Source organism: Pinus tabuliformis, chromosome 7 (genome assembly GCF_031772625.1).
Source record: "Pinus tabuliformis cultivar Carrire ecotype Pingquan chromosome 7, CPIR1, whole genome shotgun sequence".
NCBI classification, from domain to species: domain Eukaryota; kingdom Viridiplantae; phylum Streptophyta; class Pinopsida; order Pinales; family Pinaceae; genus Pinus; species Pinus tabuliformis.
The window spans coordinates 826,195,606-826,223,460 of NC_142293.1; the positions used below are offsets into that span (position 1 = coordinate 826,195,606).

The 27,855-nt window shown below is 41.5% G+C and overlaps 1 protein-coding gene across 1 annotated transcript in view; it reads right to left on the reverse strand.

The window, feature by feature from the left end:
* LOC149250164 (uncharacterized) overlaps positions 1 to 27,335 on the reverse strand; it is a 166,487-nt gene extending 139,152 nt beyond the window's left edge. The window contains 3 exon segments of the mRNA XM_089456403.1: positions 24,261 to 24,397; positions 24,506 to 24,641; positions 26,805 to 27,335. Coding sequence (XP_089312529.1) covers positions 24,261 to 24,397; positions 24,506 to 24,641; positions 26,805 to 26,996 — 465 coding nt within the window. The 5' untranslated portion in view covers positions 26,997 to 27,335.
* Between the last annotated feature and the right edge of the window lie 520 nt (positions 27,336 to 27,855).

Below are 27,855 nucleotides of genomic sequence, written 5' to 3' on the forward strand. Positions count from 1 at the left end.
CCTGAGCTAGCCACTGTGACCTTTCTCATCTGTTATAATTGTATGTTTGAAGGTTGGCTTTCAAACCCCAAAGGTGTGACTTTTCATTATGTAATTCAATGTTTATGCTTAATTTTCTTGGGCACATTTGGACATGGATTAGTAGGGGGATTCAGCGAAAAGAACGGGCTTTGACTATACTCTTGTTCCCTTACCTCAACTTAGGGGTTAATCTTGTATCCCAGTCTCATGGGATCTCCTCTATTGGCTACTAGATTTAGGAGTGGCATTAACTGGGAAACCCTAATTTTGGTTGCGTGGTCCCGCTTCTTGATACAATATATTTCACTCCCCTCCACTCATTACAAGCCCTTTTTCACATTTTCCCCATCTAGGTCCACATTTGTCCATTGGGTCCACAAAGTGTTAGTGTCCCCCTCCCCTTCTCCACACTTTGGATCAGGCCTGGAATGATGTCCCAGAGGTTGATGCAGCTAAAAAGAAAGATAAAACCATAATTTGGCCACTTACAACAGGAAATGTACTAGAAAACGCAAAAGATGGTCGGACATAAAAATTTAGCGTGTGGGCAAAAGCCAAACATGAGCTCTACCCCATATCACTATGGCCATCACCCTAGTTCCTAGGGTCCCTATGAGTGCCCCCTGCATCATTACGGAACCCATGATTGTCCCAATCCCTGGTGGGCGATGAACTACCCAACCTTGAGGGGGTAATCACTGCTATATCATACACATCATGCTCTCATCCCCTGGAGCCCCAAGCAGTTAAAGGAAGAAAAATCAATAAAAGGAAAAAGGTATATGAATAAGGGTGGAAAAACAAAGGCCAAGGTAAGTCATGTACCATGATTTCTCCCTCCTACATTCATATACCCAAGGTGTGGACCTTCTTCATTATAGCTACCCTTGTACCATGGCATGTGGCTTGGAGCCTTTCCTCTCGCCCCCACTCCGTTCCATCATTATTTCACATGACCCCTGCCATTTGATGGATGTTCCATGGACCTGTCACCCCCTTAGAGGTTGAAATAGCCTAATAGGTCCTTCACTAACCTCTCTTGTCGAGCGAGGTAGCACTTGTACATTTTAAAGCCCATTTGGAAGGGATGCAACTGTGAAGTGTGCACTTCTGCCCTTGATTAGCAAGTTTATTTACTCAATTGCACTAATGATTAATTGTACTGGACGGTGAGGAGATGCATTGGATCTTATACAAGATTGCATGTGTGTCTTACACTTGGACTTGGTCTCCCTCTAAGGGGTATAAGCCCTCTAGAGCGTCATAATGGCACTTGTAGGGTGAGTGTTGAGAGCCATGGGCCTCAACCATAGCAGAGCATTGATTACCACACCATGGGCCTCTTCAATACCACACATTGTTTGTTTGAAGCCCAGTCATACAAAGATGATGATGCACTTGGACCACGTTGCCCAGTGGACCACACATTGACACCTGACACTTCGCAACTGAACCAGAGCCTTAGATGAGGTTTTGCCTTTTCCAGAGAGACATGGGATGGCATGTGTCATCTTCTAGCCCTCACTGATGGAGCATCGACTTGTTGTGGAGCCATTTGGAGCCCATGAGACCATTGCTTGTGCCCCATAGCCACTTGGGAGCACCACAAGATGTTTTGCTTGGAAATCAAGGGGCCACCCCCTTGATCATCATTTATGGAGCCCTTCTCTTCATCATGGCACATTGAGGACTCATCTTAGACTTCCAACGGCCCTTTGCACCATTATTTTATCATTTTGGCCTCATTAGGAAGGCTTATTTTACACATTTGAGCTATTTGGTGGGCTTGTCACCAAAGTTATTGTTATTTTGCACATTAAAGTAAATTTAGGGGCTCATTAGGCTAATTCGAACTTGTAGAGGCTCATATAAATAAAGGAGAGCCTCATTTGTATTTCATCATCACTTGGATTTCTATCTCTCCTCTTGAGAAACTCAAACTTGCAATTTTGGACGAATTTTGGATGTTTGGGATGCACTTTGACATTTGGAAATTTCACCATCTTTTCTTGGAGCTTCTTTTTACAGTGTTGATGGATGGATATATTCGCATTGTCTAGTAAGTACATTTTGATGCTATATTTTACATTGATTAATGTCTAATGTATGGAATTTCATTTCATGATTTTTAATGTACCCTAGACAATGTGAAATTGTGAAAACATTAAAAATTTAGGAAGTATTGCGTGCATTACTCATGGAGAATGATGAATGAATATTCCTAGGGGTTAGTTTTGCATATTGCCACCTTGAAAAACTCCATCAAATAGTAATTATGGAGTGTAGAATTCTTTTCTAGTTGTGAAGCTACCTCCTCTAGGGTTAGCGAAGCTGCATTAGGTCTCCTTGAAGAGCGAAATCATCAAATCTAAGTAATTCTTGACTCCATTTTTCCCAATAGGCAGGCATTGATATAGAAATGCTTGTTGATCACCTTCTTATTGACAAATATATTTTTCTTCACCTTCCTCTCTCTCTTTTTCCTTGTTCCTCAAGGCTAAGAGGGCCTCTCTAGAGCTTGGTGTGAAATTTTAGGGAGGAGGTGTTAATTTTTCATATTTTTCTATGTTGTATCAATTACTTTAGCCCAATTTACTTCTTCATTAATAATGCATCCAATTATTAGCAATGTAACCAATCATAAACTGTAACTGAAGATAGAACAATATATGCAATGACAAAGAAGACAACAACACAACCATAAGAGACAGCAGATTGGTCCAAGACCAGGGAAAAACCCCACAAGGGGGAAAACCCTTTCAAATCTTCTTCTTTATTAGATCGTCATAAAACATTTTCAGCAGAGAGTACAATGAGCCCAATACATAAATTTGCAGCAAAGATTTACAGAAACAGATTGCAGATCTACAGAACAACAGAGAGAAACCCTTGATCCATCAGACCACTAAAGCCAACTGAAGTCAACTGTCAAACCCTAGATCAAAAACCCATGATGCTCTCAGCAAGATTGATTGTGTGCGTTAGAAACTCCCCGGACGCTCCCTCAACCACTGTGTGAGGGCATTGTGTCTGCGCGGATGCTTTCAGGAAGACTGTGTGCATGCATCAAGGATCAAACTCACTTACATATGCTCCAAACCCCCAGGCGCTCTCTTCCAGTTACTGTGTGTGCATCCAGGACTGCCTGAACGCTCCCTTGACCACTTTGTACAAGCGTCCAGGGACCAATATTGTCTGATCTTCCTCTAAAACCCTGGATGCTCCCTTCAGGCCTCTGTGCGAGCGTCCGAGACTTTTGGGACGCTCCCTTAGCTACTCTATGCATGCATCCAGGGACGAAAAAGTTCAGTTACATGCCTACGTCCGAGAAACAAAAACCCTAGATCCATGCGAGCTTCACCCCTGTGATTTCGGACCCTTGCGCGAACTTCATCCGTCAGACCTGTGCGAACCAAGACAAAAGAGAAGAGTAGAAGATGGCTTGATCAAATGTGTAGAAATGAGCTTGAGGTCGCTTCTATTTATAGGCTTTCATGAGGGTCCACTTGGGGTTGAGGCCGACCTAACCAATTTCACATGTGCTTAGGGCTGACCCATTCCATTATACATGAATGAATAAAATAATTCAAAAATCAACTTCCGCTTGTCCAAATGGGGTGATATTTAGGTCGATTTTGGTCCTCTCAAAAAGAGGAATTTAATGCAATCATCATCTCGGTCATCTAAGTTTTCCAAGGTGGAATTTGACCCTAGTTGCAAAAATTAACACTCCCTCTCAACTAGGAAGAATTCCACCTGCCAATATTTGTCTGTTGATCATCACATCATCCTGTCATGTTGTCGTCATGCTTTGGTTGTCTCTGCTCAACTCTATCTGCTGAAAATTTCTCGGATCTAAAAGAAGAAGAATCGGGGAGCAATAGCTTCCACCCATATCGAGCAATAGGATAACTTAATCATACAAGGGAGCACATCTTCGACCCTGGAATCTCATCGGGGAGCTCATTCTCAACCCGGAATCTCAAAAGGGGAGCAAGTCTCAACCCAATCCTATTGCCTACCAATCTTCCCATCAATGACCCTCAATATTCATGTGGTAGAACACCTGCATCATAATTAACTTGGTTGTACACCCCAAGTACACTCTCAACCCGTTGGCCAAACAGGGAGCGGTATTCCCAACAAGCCTTGCTTGAGGGTATGATGCCAACTGGGGTATACTCTGCATAGACCAAATAGGGGAGCAGCATCTCCGACCCTATGAAGATAGGGGAGCAGCATCTCCAACCCTATGGGTAACAGATAGGGGAGTACCCTATTGTCCAAAGATCCCTCAACCCTAGGAGCCCTTTATCTCAATTCCTCACCTTGGGAGCTCAAACAGGGTGGGAAGAGTTGGCTCAGTGTCCTCGATCAGTGCTGCCCCTTATCTGGAGGGGCCACATCCATCAGTCCAAGCTTCTCTCTGAAGACCAAGAACTTTCCTTTCGCTAATGTCGTGGTGAGGATATTTGCAATCTGTTCATCTGTTGAAATGTGATGGAGTCTAATAACTCCTCTTTGCACCATGTATCGAATAAAGTAATATCGAATCTCAATGTGCTTGGACTTGTCATGAAATACAGGATTCTCTACCAAATGGATCCCACTCTTGTCGCAATATATCACTGTAGTGTCTAGGACCTGCTCAAATAGCTCTCCAAAGAGCTTCCTCAACCAAACTGCTTCGCAGCTAGCCATGCTAGCGGCAATGTATTCTACTTCAGCAGTGCTCAATGCTACAAACTTTTGTTTCCTACTCATCCAGGATATCATGGTAGATCCAAGGCTAAAGCAACATCCAAATGTACTTTTTATGTCGATAACATTTCCTTCCCAATCAGCATCAGTGTATCCATGAAGTTGAACATCTCCGGCAGAATATCTCAGACCAAGTGTGATCGTCCCATGCAAATATCTCAATACGTGTTTGGCAACGATCCAATGTGCATGGAGGGGCTCAGTCATGAATTGACTCAATGTGTTTACTGCATAGAATATGTCTGGACAAGTGTTCACAAGGAACATCAGAGCCCCAATCAATTGTCTATATTCTGATGGATTTGCCAAATCAGGGCTTGCAGCTTCTCCACATAACTTCTTGAAGTTCATTTCCATCAGTGTAAGCATGGATTTGCATTCAGTCATTCCAAATCTTTCTAGCAGCTTCACAACGTATTTTCCTTGTGAAAGGAAAATCTCACTAGGCCTTTTCCACACCTCAAGGCCTAGAAAGTAGTGCATGAGACCAAGGTCCTTCATCTCGAATTCAGAGGTTATCTCCCTCTTACACTCGATCATCAGAGGCTCACTACCTGTCAAGAATAGATCGTCAACATATAAAACCAAAATCAATGGCATACCTTGGACTACCTTGAAGTAGAGGTTGGGATCGACATTGCTTCTTATGAATCCCAACTTCATTAAGTAACTATCAATGCATGCATACCAAGCTCAAGGAGCTTGCTTCAAACCATACAATTCTTTCTTCAACCTGCAAACATGCGTTCTTCGATCTTCCACTTCAAATCCTTGTGGTTGTTCAGCATATACTTCTTCCTATAACATGCCATGAAGGAATGTGGTCTTTACGTCCATCTGATGAAGCTAACCTCTGAATTCGAGATGAAGGACCTTGGTCTCTTGCACTACTTTCTAGGCCTTGAGGTGTCGAAAAGGCCTAGTGAGATTTTCCTTTCACAAGGAAAATACGTTGTGAAGCTGCTAGAAAGATTTGGAATGACTGAATGCAAATCCATGCTTACACTGATGGAAATGAACTTCAAGAAGTTATGTGGAGAAGCTGCAAGCCCTGATTTGGCAAATCCATCAGAATATAGACAATTGATTGGGGCTCTGATGTTCCTTGTGAACACTTGTCCAGACATATTCTATGCAGTAAACACATTGAGTCAATTCATGACTGAGCCCCTCCATGCACATTGGATCGCTGCTAAACACGTATTGAGATATTTGCATGGGACAATCACACTGGGTCTGAGATATTCTGCCGGAGATGTTCAACTTCATGGATACACTGATGCTGATTGGGAAGGAAATGTTATCGACATAAATGTTATAGGACCTGCTCAAATAGCTCTCCAAAGAGCTTCCTCAACCAAACTGCTTCGCAGCTAGCCATGCTAGCGGCAATGTATTCTACTTCAGCAGTGCTCAATGCTACAGACTTTTGTTTCCTACTCATCCAGGATATCATGGTAGATCCAAGGCTAAAGCAACATCCAAATGTACTTTTTATGTCGATAACATTTCCTTCCCAATCAGCATCAGTTTATCCATGAAGTTGAACATCTCCGGCAGAATATCTCAGACCAAGTGTGATCGTCCCATGCAAATATCTCAATACGTGTTTGGCAGCGATCCAATGTGCATGGAGGGGCTCAGTCATGAATTGACTCAATGTGTTTACTGCATAGAATATGTCTGGACAAGTGTTCACAAGGAACATCAGAGCCCCAATCAATTGTCTATACTCGGATGGATTTGCCAAATCAGGTCTTGCAGCTTCTCCACATAACTTCTTGAAGTTCATTTCCATCAGTGTAGCCATGGATTTGCATTCAGTCATTCCAAATCTTTCTAGCAACTTCACAACGTATTTTCCTTGTGAAAGGAAAATCTCACTAGGCCTTTTCCACACCTCAAGGCCTAGAAAGTAGTGCATGAGACCAAGGTCCTTCATCTCGAATTCAGAGGCTAGCTCCCTCTTACACTCGATCATCAGAGGCTCACTACCTGTCAAGAATAGATCGTCAACATATAAAACCAAAATCAATGGCATACCTTGGACTACCTTGAAGTAGAGGTTGGGATCGACATTGCTTCTTGTGAATCCCAACTTCATTAAGTAACTATCAATGCATGCATACCAAGCTCAAGGAGCTTGCTTCAAACCATACAATTCCTTCTTCAACCTGCAAACATGCGTTCTTCGATCTTCCACTTCAAATCCTTGTGGTTGTTCAACATATACTTCTTCCTATAACATGCCATGAAGGAATGTGGTCTTTACGTCCATCTGATGAAGAGTCCATCCTTGACTAGCAGCAAGGGCAACTATCAAATGAATGGTTGTATATCGAGCCACAGGAGCAAATATGTCATCATAATCTTCTCCCTCTTTCTGAGAGAATCCTTGAGCTACAAACCTTGCTTTGTATTTCTCAATGTTGCCATCAATTCCATGTTTGATCTTGAATAGCCACTTTGAAGTCACGACAAACTTCCCATTTGGTCTTGGCACAACATCCCATACATCATTTTTCACAATCGATTCATATTCCTTGGCCATAGAATCCTTCCAAACTTGTTCTTTTACAGCTTCTTCGAATGAGGACGGTTCAGCTTGAATCATAGTGCTCATGGCTGCAACATATCCCTGATACCTGCATGGTTTCTTCCTTTCTCTAAATGATCTACGAATGGGAACATTTCTTTTAGCATTCTGTAGAGTATTGTGGAGCCAAAGTGGTCTCTTCCTAGTAGGAGGATCACTTGGAGAAGGATCTAAAGGATCCATAGGTTCCATGGGATCATCAACAATATCAGACTTGGGCATGAAAGAACCATCTAGAACATTCTCCTTCTTGGGAGGAGGAGGCAGAGGAAGGTCTCTCGCTTTTCCAAGAGTTGCATCTTCATCGAATGTTATGTCCCTACTAATTTCGACCTTCCTTTGACCAGGAATATATATTCTATATGCTTTAGAATTTTCACAATAACCCACAAACGTACCTTTTCTTCCTGTAGCTTCCAACTTGTTCCTTTTGTCCTTCGGCACATGAAAATATACGGGGCATCCAAATACACGAAGATGGCTAATATCGGGCTTGACACCTATGAATATTTCTTCGGGGGTCTTGTTTTCTAATGCTTGATGAGGCACCCTGTTTTGAACATATACAGAAACATGTGTGGCTTCAGCCCAAAGGAACTTTGGCACCTTTTGATCATGGAGCATGGCACGGGAAACTTCTAATATAGACTTGTTCTTCCTTTCAACTAAACCATTTTGTTCAGGAGTATATGGCACAATTGTTTCCTTCTTGATCCCTTCTTTCTTGCAAAATGCTATGAATTTGTTTGACATGTATTCCCCTCCATTGTCGGACCTGAATACTTTGATTCTCTTTCCTGTTTGATTTTCGATCAAGGCTTTGAATTCCTTGAACATTTCAAAGGCTTCATCCTTGTGCTTAAGGTAGTATATCCATGTCTTTCTTGAGAAGTCGTCAATGAAGGTGATGTAGTAGAGATGACCACCAATAGAATGCACAGGCATCGAACCACATATATCGGAATGAATGAGATGGAGGATGTCATTTGTCTTGTTCTCACTAGAGGGGAATGGTCCCCTTGTTTTCTTTCCACTCACACAACCTGGACAAACTCCATCATGATGAGCTTGAACATCGGGAATACCTAAGACCAGTTTCTTCAATTTTGGAAGAGCATCATAGTGTATATGAGCCAGTCTACGGTGCCACAACTCGCTCAAATGATTGGTATTATGAACCAATGATAGGAGAGGCCTTCTAGTGACTCTATAGAGTCCTTCAAATCTTGATCCTAATGTGAATGCATCTCTCATAGGTGAATCAACAGACCAAGTCAAAACTTTTCCTTTGATGAAGGCAACCCTCATCCCTTTATCTTCCAATGCGGATATAGATACCAAATTCTTCATTAATCCCGACACATACATAACATCATGCAGCAGAACTGATTCCCTAGAATTCAACTGAAATTTGATGGACCCAAAGCCTTTCACGGGATGAGTGGAGTTGTCTCCAAGAATGATCTTCAGCTTAGTCTCCCTCTCTACCAAATTAGAGAGGACTTCCTTGTATCTAGAGAAATGATGAGTGGCCCCACTATCAACCAACCAATTATCCCACGAATCCAGTGGAGAAGAACTAGTAAGGGCAAAAATAAGAATGTATTCAGATTTATTTACAGCATTACTTTCATACCTGGGAGCTCTTGACTTCTTTTGAGGAGGATAATCTTCTCCATTGTCGCTTGAGGAATCTCTTCTTCTTCTTTCATATCTTCTATCGCGATTATTCCTTTGATTGTCTTTTCTTCTTTTATTATTGTTGTTGCTTCTGGTGTTGTAACATGGTCTTTTTCTCTTCTCGGGACAGTCTCGTGCATAATGAACTTTCATGTGGCAATTGTAGCATTCAATTTGAGATAACAATCTGTCATTCTTCCTTTTGCATTTTGAGAAGGAGGCTTCCTTGATGGACCTCCTTTTCCCTTCTTCTTTTTTTCATGAGTGATATATGCAACGAGCTCTCCCTCTTCATGCTTTTGAATCCTTCCTCTTGCTATCATCCTTGATTCTTCTTGAGTAAGCTTCCCAACAATTTCATCAAATGATGAAAGGACATTGTTGTTGCTGATTGTAGTAATGAAGGTTTCCCAAATAGGAGGGAGACCTCTAAGAGTCACAACTACTAGTTCCCTGTTAGGCACATTTTCTCCAACTCTCTGCAATTGATCTCTAAGGCGAGAAATCCTCATAATGTAGGATTGAACAACTTCTCCTTTGTTCATCTTAGTTTCCTTGAGTTGATCTTTCAAGGTGATGATCTCATTCAAATTGTTGATTTCATACATGTTGGCTATCTTGTCATACATGTCTTTATACTTTCTTAAATTCCCAACATATGCAAGTAAATGATCTTGTAAACCATCAACTATAATTTGTTTTGCTTTGGACTCACCTTTCTTGTACCTGTTTTTTAGGGAAGCAGAAGCATTTTCTAGAGGCTCAGGAATCCTTCCTTGAATGTATTCCAGCACATCATTGTTGTCAGCTATGATCTCCAACCTGACTTTCCATGCAGCAAAGTTTGATGTGTCACCCAACTTTTCATGCTCCTTGAAGGTAGAGGAAGACATCTTGACCTTGACTAGACAATCTTCTTTCTAATGATGAGGGCTTCAATGCTTGTCTTCTTTTGGGCTTGTCCTTCACCTCAGCTCTGATACCATGTTAATTTTTCAGATTGTTCTATGTTGTATCAATTACTTTAGCCCAATTTACTTCTTCATTAATAATGCATCCAATTATTAGCAATGTAACCAATCATAAACTATAATTGAAGATAGAACAATATATGCAATGACAAAGAAGACAACAGCACAACCATAAGAGACAGCAAATTGGTCCAAGACCAAGGAAAACCCCCACAAGGGGGAAAACCCTTTCAAATCTTCTTCTTTATTAGATCATCATAAAAAGTTTTCAACAGAGAGTACAATGAGCCCAATACATAAATTTGCAATAGAGATTTACAAAAACAGATTGCAGATCTATAGAACAGTAGAGAGAAAACCTTGATCCATCAGACCACTGAAGCCAACTGAAGTCAATTGTTAAACCCTAGATCAAAAACCATGGACGCTCCCTCAGCCACTGTGTGAGGGCGTCTGTGTCTGCCCGGATGCTCTCAGGAAGATTGTGTGCATGCGTCTGAGGTCAAACTCACTCAGATCTGCTCCAAACCCCTAGACGCTCTCTTCCAGTTACTGTGCGTGCGTCTAGGACTGCCCAGACGCTCCCTTGACCACTTTGTGTGAGCATCCGGGGACTAATACTGTCTAATCTGCCTCTGAATCCCTGGACGCTCCCTTCAAGCCTCTCTGCGAGCATCCAAGACTTCCTAGACACTCCCTTAGCTACTTTATGTGTGCGTCTGGGGACGAAAAAGCTCAATTGCGTACCTGTGTCCGAGAAACAAAAACCTTAGATCTGTGCGAGCTTCACCCCTGTGATTTCGAACCCTTGCGCGAACTTCATCGTCAGACCTGTGCAAACCAAGACAAAAGAGAAGAGTAGAAGATGGCTTGATCAAATGTGTAGAAATGAGCTTGAGGTCCCTTCTATTTATAAGCTTTCATGAGGGTCCACTTGGGGTTGAGGCCGACCTAACCAATTTCACATGTGCTTAAAGCCGACCCATTCCATTATACATGAATGAATAAAATAATTCAAAAATCGACTTCCGCTTGTCTAAATGGGGTGATCTTTAGGTTGATTTTGGTCCTCTCGAAAAGAGGAATTTAACGCAATCATTATCTCGGTCATCTGAGTTGTCCAAGGTGGAGTTTGACCCTAGTTGCAAAAATTAACAGGAGGAATTTTTGGATTTCGTCCAAACAGGACTCTTCCTTAGTGTCTCCTCTAGGCATCCTCAAGTTTTGAACGAATTTCGACAATAGAATTTCATTTTATTTAATGCCTTAGTTATCATACCAAGTGGGAACTGGGAACCCTTGAAGTTGCCCTTCTACTTAGGGATTTCTGGAAGGTTTGTACCTTATTGGCATATCGTTAGAAACCTTTTCTCTTGACTAGCTTGACCTTGGATGAACTCTTGTCTCGTCGAATATCTCAACCCTAGGTCTCATTTAGTAATTTATTTCAAGGGGTTTTTTGTGGAAAGCCATCCTAGCTTCTCCCAAAGCTCACACCTCAATTGAGCCTTTTCATTGAATGAGCCATTCTTGCCTCACTTTGAACCCTACTATTGACATATTAATCACAAGTGAGGGAGACTGGGACTCCTCCCGTCGATGAAAATCCAAGAAGAGAAGGGACATAGGTTGTGGTGACAATGGTCCTTTATCCCAAATTGTTGTTGTTCCCTCTAACTCTAGCCTATTTATTAGGCCTGCTAGTTTGTGCAACAACAAGTACTTCAGGTTGTGCCTTCAGCATTGGGTCAGCAGTTGTTTCCTAGTTCAGTGAGAAGCAGAGATCAGTTGCACTCAGTTCAACAAGCGCTAAGCTTGGCAGCGTGTGAAGTTATCTAGATGATGAAGTTGTTTGTAGATCTCTTCAAGCAAGGAATGGAGTCCACTGTGATACATTGTGATTATCAGAGTTGCATTAAGCTCTCTGAGAATCCAGTGTTTCATGATTGCTCCAAGAACATCAAGATCAAGTACCATAATCTCAGGGACTTTATGTAGAAAGGGATAGTAAATCTACTGTACATTCCAACAGATGAGCAGGTTGCAGATATCTTGACGAAGGCCTTAGTCAAAGGCAAATCCATGTTTTTCAGAGATAAGTTGGGAGTTGTACAGAATCCCTTCCTTGCTAGGAGGGAGTGTTGAAAATGTAGAGATGGAAGGTCTTCTGGCTTGTGCCTTAGCGAGTAAAGACCTAGAATTAGTCATTCTCTAGCATGAATGCGAGTTCATGAGATAGACTTCAGTTACTATGAGTTGATTTCTAGTTTATTGGAATGGTCAAGTTTTCATGCGTAGTGTTGGAGCTTCAATTCGTTGGAGTCTTCTTCAGTTAGACTACAAGATGAGGTGGCAGTGACAAGTCCAGTTAGGACGAGTCAAGACTTCAGTGACAAGTTTAGTTAGGCTGAGTTAAGAATTCAAAGATAAGTCAAGAGAGGATGAGTTGAGTCCTCTGTTAACTCAAATCACAAGTAGAGTAGATCAAGTAGCAACTCGAACTAGTTAACTGAGAGCTAGTCCAAGTGTAACTGGGACTTGCTCCAATTAACTAGCAAAAGGAAACTCGTGACACTAGTGTGAACTGGCATTCATCTAGGCCTCCTTGCATGCATCAATTTCTATTGTGAAATGGAAGGACGAACGCACAATTAAATTGATTGTTATTTGTGTGGAGTGTGCATAGATTGAGGAGCAAGAGTGCGCAAGGATTGTGGAGCAAGGATTAGGATTTGCAAAGCAGGTCAAGACTATCTTTAGTAAAGAACAATTGTGTGCAAGGATGAGATCAAGAGTAGGGCCGATAGCATCTTCTCAGGGGCAGAGATCAGTGATCAAGAGCAGACAGAGAACAATTGTAGAGCTGAGAATAGTGAGGAGAAGCCTAGCGCTTTCTCAATGACAAATTGTTGGCTACAGTAGCAACGTGAATTGTAATAGATCCATTTGCTCAAAGAACAATCAATAAAAGACCACAACAAAGAAAGTAGGTTTTCCCTTTTGGGTTTCCTAGGTAAAACAAGCGTATCAATTTTGTGTGCATGGGTTTTATCTCAATTATCTTCCGCTGCATGTTGAATGTTAAGAAATTTTGTATCTTGGTGAAAGTTAAACTTGGTTTCAATTTTTAGTTGCCTTGTTTTTTTAGTAGATTCATCTAAGTAGTTGCATAGTTTCAAGAAAATTAACAATTTGCACCAATTTAAAGGGGAAATATGTAACTTGAGAGGGAGTGTTAAAATTTGAAACTAGGGCCAAATTCCACTTTGGATAGCTCATTTAATGAAGAAAAGTATTGCATTAAATTCAAAATCAACCTAAAGATCATCAAATTTGGTCAAAGAAAAATATATTTTTGAATTTATGTTCTCTCACATGTAAATTATCAAGGTCAGCCTCACCTCTATGTAGGCTCATCAAGCCCAATGGTCACGTCTCTTGACCCCAACAAGTTGTATATATAGAGGTGCCTTCAACCTCATTTACACACAACATATCACACATTTCTCTCTCTGAAATGGCCGCAAAAGGAAGGTTAGCTCCAACGAAGAAGGAAGGGACAGTTTGACGTCTTGTTTGGGCTGCCTAATGAGCTGAGTTCCTTAGGCTAGAGGCCGAGTCTGCTAAAGGCAAGTTTGGGCTTATATGAGTATTGTTTTGGGCTCCTTTATCTCCTATCACAGATCTGAGTTGTCATGGAGGATGACCGCAGGCATAAGGAGGGTTTAGGTGTGAGCTTGTGGTGTGAAAACCCTCTCCTTGGTGGGCTGCATTCTCAAGGGGCCTACCTCATGCTAGCCGCAGGCATTATCTTGTTGATCAGAGGGACGAGAGGATGATCATGAACCCAGGTTAACCGCAGACCCATCTTCATGAAAGTTGGTTGGCATGCAGGTTTGTTTGCGTGTTGAATTAAGTGAAGACTTGTACTAGAAGAAGGACAGATTGACTTGAAGAGAGGCTACAGCAGTTGGATGTTGTGGATGTGTTTATGAGGGTTGTATGCCACAAGCCCTAACCAGAAGCAGCAAGGGCATGTACAGAAATGACATGATTTGCAAGCAACCTTAACCAGTCCAAGCCTCTTCAATTGTATGACATCAAAAACAACTTGACTGCTTCAAAATTTCTATTGTGATTGGGCCATCTATTGATCTAAGGGGTGTGCCTCTAGATGTTCATATTGGCAAGTCAATCTTGACCTTTTATTGTACTCTCTCTCTCTCTTTGCTGAACATTTGATTATAATAATAAGAAGAATTGATCAAGGGTTTTCCCCATCATGGGGTTTTTCCCTGGCTTGAGCCATATTCATGTGTCCTCTTGTCTTGGCTTGTCCTCTGCATTATTTATTTATGTTCTTTCCTCAGTTACTGTCAATGTGATAATAATTGATGTGATTGCTACTAAAAGAAATGGATTGATAATTGGGCTATATGGAAGATTGAAATAACTGTCCTATGCAAAAAACATGTTAATCAAAATTTAACAAGCACTTTCAGACTAATCAGGGCATTCCATCAGGGGATTTGAACCATTTTCAGGAAGCAACAGTGGCACAATTTTTGGGCAGAGCAGAGGTAGTTTGGGGGTTGAAACTTCTACTCATTGGGACATCTTTCTCACCTTGGGTTTACTTCCACTTGCTTATGCAAGCCCAAGTGCACTTGTTCCTTGTTATTGTACTCCCATTTATTACAGATTTTTAATAAAATGGCTCAGCTATTGTGCTAAAATTTGTATTGGGTGTTTGGGTGCCTTGTGTGTTAAAATTTTGGTCGTTTTCTAGTTCATGCTTTAGTTATTCATTACATAGTTCCATTAGGAATATTACAATGGTATCAGAGCCATGATCTTGTCCAATTGTGGGGTAGCTAGCTAGATCATGGAAGATTTGTTCATGTATTCACAGTGACGGTGTTATAAAACCAACTCACAAAAAGATAGAAAAGATAGATCAACGCCTTAGAAATAAGCCTCTTCGAGGGGGCAACCTCCTTTACATTACACAAATGAACAATTCTTGGATGATACAAATGAGAAGACTTCCTTTCTATATATAGGAGTCTAAGGGCTCATAATATAATCAGAGCCGACATAACAATAATAATGTAAGGGCACAATAATAACAAAAGTGGGCTTCTATGGAGCACAATAATAACAATATGGGGACTACATGGACACAACAATATAATAAGGGGGTTGTACTAATAACAATAAGGGGTTACACTAGTAGTATAGGGACCTAACATGCCCCTCTCCCTCAAAAAGTGTTGTCCTCAACGCTTGAGTAGTTCTTGATGCTCCTGTATAAAATTCTTGTCCTCCCATGTGGAATCTTTAGCTGCTAAGTTCTTCCACTTGATGAGATACTCTGAAATTGATTGATTCCGTAGCTGTCGAGTTCTTGTTTCTGTGACTGCTCCAAGCTCCAATATGATTTTCCTTTCTCGTCAAGTTCTGGCAATATTGCTTGAACTGGGATCTTCTGCAACTTTTGAATGAGTGGCCACACTTCTTCGTCCTTCTTCCATTCATACCTTGTTTCGTTTATCCAATCTGGTTGGATAATAGAAATGGCGCATAACAATGCTTCCACAGAACCACATCCTCATCATTTCTTGAGAATGCATGTGTCACAACATTTTGCTTCCCTTTTTTGTAGATGATTTCAAAGTCATAACCCAACATCTTTGTGACCCATTTTTGTTGCTCTTCAGAGGATAATCTTTGTTCTAAAAAGTATTTAATACTATCATGATCTGTTTTTACCTTGAAGTGTCTTCCCATTAGGTAAGGTTGCCATTTCTTAAGTGCGTGTAGTATTGCCAACATTTCCTTCTCATAAATAGCTTTCTTGAGGGACATTTGTTTGTATGTATGTAACCATAAAAATACCCAATCCCTACATCAAAACTTCTTTCATTGCGATGTTGATCTGCCTGTTGTTTCATTCGATTCTGCACCAAAGTGGCATTATCCTTTAAAAGTTGGAGAACTTGTTGTTGATGCTCGATGTGATCTTTCACTGCTTGAATCTTTTTCTTCTTGATATGTCCTTCTATATTTAGAGTTTGAGGAGTGGTAATTTCTTCCAGTGCATTACAAGATATGGTCGGATTCATTTCTTGATGCTCTATGTGATCTTTCACTTCTTGAACATTTTTCTTCTTGATATGTCCTTCTATCTTGATAGTTTGAGAAGTGGTAATTCCGTCCATTGCATTACAAGATATGGTTGAATTCATTTCTTCTTTCTTGATGTGATCTTTCACTTCTTGAACCTTTTTCTTCTTGATATGTCCTTCTATCTTAAGAGTTTGAGTAGTAATTATTTCCAATGCTTTACAAGATGTGGTCAGATTCATTTCTTCTTTTTCCGAGGTTGGTTCATGGTGTATATACTCTTCTTTTGACATTTCTTGATCTTTTTCTTCCTCCTCTCCACAATCAATGTAAAGTAATTTCTTCTCAGCACACTTATGACCTTTAATGTATTTTTTATCACAATTGTAACAAAGCCCTTTTTCTCTTTTTTCTTCCAATTGTTGTGGTGTAACCCTTGTAGGTTGTGGAAGACTAGGAGAAACAACACTTCCATCTTTACAGTTGTGAGGGGTAGACTTCTTTGTTGCCATAATTTTTTTTTCCACTTTGTAACAAAGCCTTTTTTCTCTTTTTTCTTCCAATTGTTGTGGTGTTTCTCTAAAGAAGGTGTTTCTCTTTGTATCCTCATAATGTGCTATAATTTCCTCCGTGAAAATTGACCACGTAACAAGTGGTTTACAAGAACAAAGCCCTTTATACCATAAAAATTGATCTTGTTCTAAATATGAAGATGCAATACATACCTTTTGTAATAGTGGTACACCATGTAGATCAAAATATTTCTCCATCTATAGTATCCAATTTACCGGATCCTTGCCATCAAACTTCCTCATCTCAATTTTTCTTGATTTTAGGAGCTCAATCTTGAAACGACTGTAACTCTGTAATTTCAGATCTCCAAGTTCTGAAATTTCTTCCTGCGGTAGCTCTCTGAGTTCTCTTTCTAACCCCGCAAGTCTGATCAAAATTTGATTATCCAAGAAAGAGTTATGCCAAATCTCCCACAGTGACCTGATTATAGACTAGTTCAGTAGAGCAAACTTGTACAACATGCCACGTCTCACTGTTTCGACCTTAGTACCTGAAACTTATTCACAGAAAATATAGGAAGTCCTCTTTCTGAAACTTCTTACGAAATTTCAATCTGATGCTCAGAACAAAAGTTATGACGGTTTTCCCAAGGTGACCTGTTTGGAATGTAATTCGGGGGTTTGCAAAAACCCTAACTTCCTTAGATTATATCTCCGAAAATATAGCGAGACAGGATTTGAAATTCGAAGCGAAGGTTCAGACCGATTTCGTCTCAAATGGGTTTTTGTTTTTCCTTCTGAAACTTCGTAGCAAAAGCGTTATAGCAAAAATTACACGATGACCTGTTTTAGATGAAATTTTGGAGCTTGCACAAACCCTAACTTCCTCAAATCATATCTCCGAAAATATAGCACGAAAAGATCTAAAATTTGGACGCGAGGTTAAGACCGATTTCTTTGCAAATAGGTTTTTTTTGTAGATTCTGAAACTTCGTAGCGAAAAAGTTATAGCGAAAATGCCACGATGACCTGTTTGGGGCAACGAAACCCTAGAATCCACAACTCTGATACCAAATGTTATGAAACCAGCTCACAAAAAGATAGAAAAGATAGATCAACGCCTTAGAAATAAGCCTCTTAGAAGGAGCAACCTCCTTTACATTACACAAATGAACAATTCTTAGATGATACAAATGAAAAGACTTCATTTCTATATATAGGAGTCTAAGGGGTCATAATATAATCAGAGCCGACATAACAATAATAATGTAAGGGCACAAAAATAACAATAGTGGGGTTCTATGGGGCACAATAATAACAATATGGGGACTACATGGGCACAACAATATAATAAGGGGGTTGTACTAATAACAATAAGGGGTTACACTAGTAGTATAGGGACCTAACGGACGGGTTAAGCCATAGACAACCCATGGCTCAAGGAAGATTTAGTATGTAGGAATTCTTGGCCCAGTTGATGAAGGTGTTGGACCACATCCATCCTCATCCTTACAACAGAGACACTAGAGTTGCACAAGCCGTGGGGATGTAACCATCTACACTGTGTGGGGAATTCGACAGAATCAGGGCATTGAATCTCCTCAAAAGGAGCAGACAGGACAGGGACAGTTAGAGGGTGAGACCAGGGGGTGCTATTGTTGGTGGAGAACTGGCTTTAGATATCAGGAGTCTGAGGAGGAGGTTGAGCATGAGGTTGATGGCACACAGGATTGTGGGGAGCATGTAGATACACCTAGTGTGACGCAGAAGTCACCCTTGTTGGAGACTCCCTTGATTGCTCCGGTGGACATCTTAGTGGAGAGAGTAGACCATATCCCAGTAGTGCCATCTGTTGATGAGGCACCACGAGATATAGAGGTATTAGACGATGGTCGCCCACAACAGTTTCATCAGTTTCAGGCCGACCTTCTAGCATTAAAAAGGAAGGCCACGTCAGTGCAAGAGGCTATTCTGCTGCAGAATGAAGAGCTGGAGGGCAAGAGAGCGGTTTGTGCCAAGTTAGTGGCCAAACTGACTCACATTGGGGAACAGTTGGATTCCATAATGGTACAGTTAGAGTCCACGTTGGAGCATCGAAGCAGCCCTCTTAAGGCACACATAGACGGGGCTAGCAGCGCTGTTAGGTTACCTTTGCCCATTGGGGAGAGAGAGACAGAGCTACCTAGTTAGATTTCATGTGTTGACCTGGATAGCGAGATGAGACGACCTAAGTTGCACAGGGTGCAGCATCTGCATGTTGGGGTTGGAGGGCGAGAGATTCTGAGTTGCTACCTGGTGTGGGCTATGGAGATGGTAGTGGACTCGGGTGTAGCTTAGCAGGAGCTTCCAAGCACTGGAGATACCGAAAGCCTAGACTAGCATTGGGATTCGGGTGGGACTACCTATCCTTTCCCAGGTATGTCGGTTGATTACGACCTAGATGGTACAGTTGACCTAGCAGTGGCGCACACGCATTCACTAGGGGAGTTTGGGTCAGCACCAGTGGTGGACCAGTTTATGGGCATACTCCTTGGGTTGTCATGGTATGACGGTTGTACATCGGGTCACAAGATGATCAAAATACTCTGGTAGGAGTTTGTCGGAGGAGGTGGCATTGGTAGACCACCAAACAGTGCCTTGTATGGAGCTGGGGATTCTTCACATTTGTGTGGGGCACAGAGGACACAGAGGAGCAGAGCTATGGTGGCATCACTAATGATACCTAGGGAGATTCACTTCTTGGGTCCCTCAGGGAGGATTTGGAGGGGAGATCCATTCATCAGAGGGCATGGAGATCCATGGGGGCATGTCGTAGTGTGTTGGATTGGGTTGTGGAATCGGAGTGTCTTACATCGCATTGAGTACACACGGGGAGTGGCAGGTGCAGTGACACAGGCAGGACATGAGACAGTACAGGATGGTATAGCAGTAGCGAGGGTTATCCGGTGGTGTACTGGGACAAATTGTGGCATACAATGGCATGCCAAGGACTATAGTGATACGTGGTGGTATGCAGTGGCACATGATGCAGCACAGCGAGACCTTGGAGTGTTGCCTCCAAGGAGTCTTATGTACAGGGACATTAGGTGTATCGTTAGGTGCAGCTCACCCTGGATCGACGAGGATGTGGTTGAGCTCCTGGGGACGCCATGTTCAGCAGAGACAGGTCTTCGACTGGGTTATCAGCAGATCCAAGGCAGAGAGAGGGACATCCATAGGATTACTCTTCGGTACCCTTGCAAACTCTTGATCATACCCTTGGGGACCTACCCACCCATCACTCTCTAGTGTTGCTTATGGTTGCAGAGCGTTTGGTTGTTTCCCCTTGATGCTTTCCGTTCAGGCGGTGGGACATGGGAGGCCCACCCTAGGCAATTGGATGAGACACCGCATGTCATGGGTGAGGAGGAGACTCTCCAGTTGAGACATTTGGTGGAGGCACGAGATGACAGATACAGGCTTAGGGATGGCGTAGTTTATTAGCGGGGTAGCATAGGTTCTACTCCTAGGCTCACAATTGGGGAGTCAATTGCGAGGGAACTGCATGATGCACTTTTGGCGAGACAGTCTAAGGTGTTACAGGAGCTTGAGGGACAGTGGATGGTAGAATTCATCTACAGGAGGGTACCCAAACTCCGAGCAGTGTCCAAGTGTATCATCAAGAGTTTGGATATCAAATTTCACTGCATGGTCTGGCAGGAGTAGGGCAGGCTGGCATGCGTGGGACAGATTCTTGATACTTGGGGTCCACCTATGGGATACATACAGGGGTCAAAGATGAGGGCCATATGGGTTCTAGCAGGTAGCATCACTATGCAGCGACATCTTGTGAGTGGAGTTATGAGCTTCCAGTATGATCAGGGGATCCAAGGATCCAGTTGGCGAGTGGATCACTCCACTTTGTGATGAGCAGGGTCATGGCAGAGGGTGATCTAGCTCACCTTGGGTTTGACACATGGGGGATTACTAAGACCTCCCTACATGGTGAGGCAAACTTATCCTGTTGTTGCTCAGGTCCAAGATTGGCAGTGGAGGGGTAGACATTCGCATCGTGGAGATGCCTGGGCAGGATGAGCTTGGCCTTCACAAATTTTTCGTCGCCAGGTCCCAAGAGAGGAGGATACAAACCGTGCACGATGGGAAGTATGTCATAGTCAGAGTGGCGCAGCGTCAGGATGGTGGCACCCTTATGAGACTAGTGGGGACCCGAGCATCAGAGCACTTCACAACTCAACGACCTTTAGAGATGAGTTGGCTACTACAGGGGGAGATCATGCAGATCTTCCATTAGGCTTTAGCGAGTCATTGATGGAGTGGGGGACTTCATTAGCATGGCAGGCTGGTCAGCAGGATAATATCAAGAGAAGCTCACATGAGCGAGACTTTATCTCTGCAGGAATTGGGTGGTTTCTTCAAGAGTTTACTTTTGGAGTGTATGAGATGGACTACTTGGTAGGGCAGCTTCATGAGGAGTTGGATATAGTGTCACATTATCATGATTCCCTACTCACTGATGGTATGTAGAGGGGTTTTGGTACTTATGCCTAGCAGGATAGTGAGTGGAGCAAGGGGAACTTCATGTTGGGTAGGATGGCTTGGGATCCTAGTATTGAGGGATTCCTTCATGTCAGGACAGTGCAGAGGTCAAGGATGATTCAGTGGCGCATCTGGGACCCTAGCATATCTTGCAGTGACAGTGAGGATCAACAGCTAGAGAGGATGCTTGTCCACGCATTGCTTGAGGACAATCAATTTTTGGCGGGGAGGACTGTAATATCCCCAATTTTGATTTTTCATTTAATAGGATTAACAAAGTTTATTGGAGAAGTGCTAAGCACAGCACAATATTGTAATCTTGGCATTGGAGACATTTTTGGTACATGGGACTTAGGAGAAATAAAAAATTTCAACCTTAGTGGAATGTGGGGGCCACCCCTCAAGGAATACGCACCCCTTGGAGGAAAAATCGATTGTGTGGGAAGGAGGTTGAAATATTTGGTTAAGTGACCCACAAGGAAAGGTGAGGCAACAATTATAAATAGAGGGTTGAAGGCAACACGGGACGCCTTTTGATAATTTGACATTTACACATTATTGCTCTGGTTGTTCAGCGGAGTCACAAGTGTTGTTTAGCACCAGAGGTTTCCAAGGGGAAATATCACCCTTTTCTTCGGTGGACCACGAGTGCCACCCTAGGGAGGTATTGTCACGACTTTGTGGAGGCTTGGGAGACCAGTCTCAGATTGTATGACTTGTTTAGCTTCAGCCTAGATGCAGAAAAAGAGCCACACAGTTCTTTGGTGAAGTGAGGTGCCAGAATTAGAGGCTATACCATTGCTGGGAAATTTCTTGTCCAAATTGCAGGTGAAGGAAGAGAATTTACGGGAGCAAAGAGTACCTTTCTCAACGGGATGGATTTCTTGGGTTGGGCCTGCGTAGATCTGTCCCAAGACTGTGTAGTCATTGGTGGAGCTAATTGTGGAGAGGCTTGAGAGAAGGACTGAAGGGCTGAGGTTGATGGGAGTCTGATCGGAGGGAATTTGAGGAGAGTTTCCAGCCCTTGGACAAGTGGAAAACAAAGCATTCCTTACAGGTTATATTTTATGGCTGTGGAGGAGGGCCAAGTATTTGGGGGTCAATTTTGGAGCATCAAAACTAGAATAAACCCCTTTCGGGTTTTTCTGGTTTTTTTGAGGAGAGGCCAAGATTAATTTGGCAAAATTTACTGAGCAGTCTAGAGGGCCCAAACAGGTGTCTCTTTCCTACCAGCAGTTGTCCTTAATTGGCACCATTTTGTGGGTTTTCCGGTGGGAAGGATTGGGACCAATTCCTTTCTGGATTCTGTAGGAAAATTTAAGAGGAAGCTAAAGCAGCACTTTCAGGCCAATCCAGGCATTCCAACAAGGGATTCGAACCATTCTCAGGAAGCTGCAGTGGCACAATTTTTGGGCAGTGCAGAGGTAGTTTGGGGGTCGAAACTTCTACTCATTGGGGCATCTTTCTCACCTTGGGTTTGCTTCCACTTGCTTATGCAAGCCCAGGTGCACTTGTTCCTTGTTATTGTACTCCCATTTATTCCAGATTTTTGATAAAATGGCTCAGCTGTTGTGCTAAAATTTGTATTGGGTGTTTGGGTGCCTTGTGTGTTAAAATTTTGTTCGTTTTCTAGTTCATGCTTCAGTTATTCATTGCATAATTCCATTAGGAATATTACAGCTTGTCACTCTTTACTATTTTTGAGTTTGAGTAATTTTAATTTACTATTCCAGTCTTCATACTTTAAAATCTACCATTTTGCTGAGTACTAATCAGATTCTAGAATAATGATTGATGAATTTAATCAATACGATATTTTACTATTTCTAATTCAATGAATCATTTATAATGTATGAATCAATATATTTCATTATTGGATTTCAATTTGAATCATGTTTATAATATGCATACACACATGCATATATATAACCCAATGTCCACCCACACGTATTAAATTTCCCTAAAATTTAGGGTTGCTCCCACACATCCCCCCTATGTGTCTCCTTGTTCCCACATCACCCTGTCCTAGAAACTTGGTGGAACACTGATATATATATATATATATATATATATAGAGAGAGAGAGAGAGAGAGAGGCCTGCCTTCACCTAACGAGGTTAATTGATATGTCTCTTGCAGGATAGTTGGCATGGGGGCAGTGTATCTCATACAGCAAGACTGTATGACTAAAGGTGCATATATGGTATCTTGATCAAATAAGCATGAAGCAAAAGTCTGTCAATATAGGAATAAGATTGTATTTTCTTTCAGGCTACATGTCTATGTTAAACTAAGATATTATAACTTGTTACTATTTATGAATAATCTCAAGGATTTCCAAGCAGTTCACACATTCCCTTTCCAAAGTTAATCCCACCATAACTGGTGTTTACCATCATACTGAATCCGATTTTCAAAGTGAATATGGACCCTTTCGTGCCTTGAAAATAAGTTACACGCCTTGGAAGGTGGGGCCTACTTATATTGTTGCTTATTTAAGGAAACTTGTAAGTATTAAAAATTTACACTCTTGTTGTTGATGTTCCATGAGTAGAACTCATTATGTGAATATAAAATACCTGAAGGGAGGACTACGGATCCTATTGCTTGTTTATAGCAAAGGCATCAATCCTTGAATGCAGCAGCCAAACCTTCAGGCAATTCTTTCTCTGAAAATCTCAACGATGGACTTGACTGGAGATTGAGCATGTAGAATTGGATTCATCCAGTTCCCATTTTCTGTTTTAATCTTTCAGAGGAATGCATGATATGAATGTTGCCAGTTATATCAAATCAGTATTTAGGAAAATGCAACTGCACTTATCTCTCATTGAGCAACCTTTTTGAATCATTGGAGTCTCTAACAACAAAGATTTGTGAATCCTGCTATTCGTATAATGACCATGAAAATGACTAAAGAAATAACCCATCCACTCTTGTTCCTTTTATTAATAGTCAATACTACATCATTTGCAACAATTTCAGTAAGTAAAAGGTATAAGAAGACAAAAATGTCAGCTAATCTGAAAGTGAGGCAAGGTACATTCAGAGAACTTACATTACAGTCTGATCCAGCAGAACATCTGAAGCCACCTTTCCCCGTGCATGGCTCACTAAAGGAAACATTCACAGAAACATTTAGAGCATTTGTGAAGGTTGGCCCTGCAATTACTGACGCTGTTGGGGGGACTGTATCTGTAACATGTTTACACGCTAGATCAGCATAATCACTGCAAAAATTCATAAAGATGGAATTCAGCAGTATCTGGAATTTAAAGAGCCTCCTCAGATATGAATTCTCACCAACAATCCAGGTATATTGAGCAGAATAAACTCCACTTAATGTGTTAACAAAAACTTGGAAAGTGTGTTGTCCATCTCTCAAGGAGGAATATGAACTGCGTCTACTGCTACAATCGGTAAAGCTCAGGTCATCCAACTGCAGCATACACACCAATTGACAGGTAGACAAGTTCATGATATATGAAAATTCAAGAAAAGCATGCAAGCACAGAAAGTTAATTTTATCAACAAAAAAAAATTTTCCTCTGTTAGCTCAAGTACATGGTATTTTTCGATTAGCTCAATTCATTCTAACTCCCAGCCTTCTTGTCAATGTATGTTTCTTGGGCAATGCATTGGGCACGTCACATTTTCTTTTTGGCCTTACCCAAGCTCTCTCCTATTTACGACATTTATTCCACACATCTGAGTGGAATTGTGTGTTCTTCATGTTTCTGATCACATTCATTTGCAACAACCTAGGTGAAATCATAGTTTCAATATTCTTTACTTTTTCCCAATCTAATTGTTTGAGAGATTGTGACATGCTAGATAATTAGCAAAATCCCCCTATTGTATTCTCCGTTGAGGGTTCACAATCTCATGTGATTTATATAACTGTAAAGAAGGTCAAACACAGAAGATATACAATTGAATGATGCATTACACATAATTTTTGCACTGAAAATGCGAGGTACTCTGCAGCCAGAGTGGGGGAAAATGTTTTTGTCAGTGTGCCTTATATTTTTTAAGTGCCATATCTTCCAAAAGACAAACCCTAAGTATTACTAATCTTACTTACCACATTTAATTAAAAAAAACTATAAATAAACCTCAAAGTTTGTTAAATTGTATTAGGGGGTGTAAAAACATTGAGGTTTGCACCTCAAATTTTGTTTATCCCTCTGGGTGCTCAATAGCGCCAGGGTTAAGATAGATATATGCTAGTATACAAACCCGAAAACCCTGGAAATTAAAGATGAGTGCTGACAACTGTACTCAATGCATGTTGAAGAAGAGCTGTATCAAACATGGTAGATGCGCAACACAGCTTCACATTATTATATAGAAATGCCACGTTTTTGGAATGGAAACGAAAGCATGGTAGATGCGCAACACAGCTTCACATTATTATATAGAAATACCACGTTTCCAGAATGGAAACGAAAGATAATGAATAGCATCTATGTTACAAGCAAGTCTCAGGAGGGTTGCATATCACATCATCATATATTTAGAATCTAGATCCTAGAATAACCAACAGTCTAGAGGACATAAGATAATGATTTGCATGTGCAAGAAGATTTGTATGCTTCATCCAACACACTATGCAATTACTAGTCATTTGGAATCAAAATGTACGTTGAAACAATGGTTTCAATGAAACAAGAATAGGAAGAGAGGCCGTCAGGTGGGAGACTGGTAAATAGGCTCGTCCATTTTAGATGTTCAAGCCCATGAAATTTTGTGCACCTAAATGGGGTGACTCTTATAGACCAGAAATTGCGCAATGTCGAGGAGAGTCCTTGTGACAGTATCCGTGAAGTCCTTTTGTGTAGTTGAATCTGACTCTCACCTCGGTATTTTGCACAGGCTTTTTTATTCAGTTAAGGAAATGTTTCAGAGTTGGAAAAGCCTAAGAGCTTCTCTTGAATTGAAGATTGGAAAAAGACAAATGTGCTTCTGCTTCGGGCGAAGTGGCCCCTTATGTGAGCTGGTACTCTCAACCAAACTTAGAACCTTAAAATCACTAGGAAATACCATATGTGATACCTACCATTATCACATAATAAACAGGTATTGACTCATAGAGAACAGGCTTGGACCTCAACATCAACAAAAAGTATTTCAATAGGCAAATTTGCTCTCCCACTTTGTGAAAAATGCACCTCTGTCTGAGCCACAAACATCATCCAGGATATATCTAATGATCTCTTGGCAAGTCAAACTCTACCACCTGTTGGAGATCCTGCAATGAATTGGTTTATCCTGCCCCTTGAATGAAATGCAGATCATATAACTGGTAACTAATTGTCTGAAGGCCGATGCCAAACTCATGTGCCTGCCTGAGCTTCCCAAATCGTAATGAGGTTTAAGTTCTGAGAGAACAAAATAACTGGTTTTTGATGATAACTGCAATGCCTAACCATTTAAACAATGTTAAATCAGGCAACAACCGGTCTGAGAACTTGGGCCTGTAAGTTTATGGAAACCAAAACAAATCCTTCCTAAGGGGGTCCTTAGCGTTGGGTCTGGACGTTATTCTATTGAGATGTACGGCGATATTGGATCAAATTACGGCTAGAGAGTAACCACCCACCTTACATCTAATGCTACAGTTGCCACAGGGATCTGTGCCTCTGCTATCTCTCAACGAGAATCTGAATAGAGCTGCCATTGCTGAAGTGACACTGTCAGGTGCCGTCTGAAACATAATGTCGACATTAGAGGATAGCCCATGAGCTCCTGACATAAACACCGTCAGTACTAGCCATAGAAGAGTCAAACCCATCTGCAACTGGATGAGCAAAAATCCTTTTCTAAATATATTCTGCTTAGCAGAGTAAAACTTTCGTGGATGTGTAGGCCACCTGAATCAGTTCCAGAGCTAAATGGGTACTAAATAAAGTGTCACTGTATCCCTGATGAATGTAATCAGTTGGAAAATGCTTGATGGGCGTTGCTCAAATTTGAGCTCCCATGTAAGTGGGTATTGACCGTATGCAAAGCAATACTAAATGACAGGCAAGAGAAAAGGAACTGAACAGAGTAGGTTGGCAGTGGAAAACACATGGATGTGGCAGTGGCAGGTGCAAATTTTGATAAAAATTAAACTCCAGCAAGGACAGTTTGGAAACTATAGTCAGCAGAGGTACGTGCATAATTATAACGTTTGAGGGAAAAACAGCATGTCTTGCGGAACCAAAGTCTGTAGTTACATATAAATGTATTAAATAGAATAAATGCAGGACACAAGCACAGGTGACAAATTTGATCTACAGTATGAAGATTGAAACAACAGTGAGGACAGCGACAAACTGGAGAAGAAAAAGAGTAATTTGTAAAGGGATGGAAGAAACTTGATTTACAAGAAGGGAGATGAAACAGCAGCAGGAGAAGAGAGAGAATAAAAAATTGCATGTGAAACCTAATGGCCCCCTTTGTCAGCAGCAGGAGAAGCGAAAGAATAAAAAATTGCATGTGAAACATAATGGCCAACTTTTTCTTTTTTCAGAAAGCCTGCAACGTCAATTTCTACTTCACATGTTCACCTCTCTTACCCGTCCCATTCATGCCTAGGAAAGGAACTTTACATCCTAGGATTTGATTGTCCTTGAAAAGTTTGTGTCATTCCAATCAGGATTGATTTC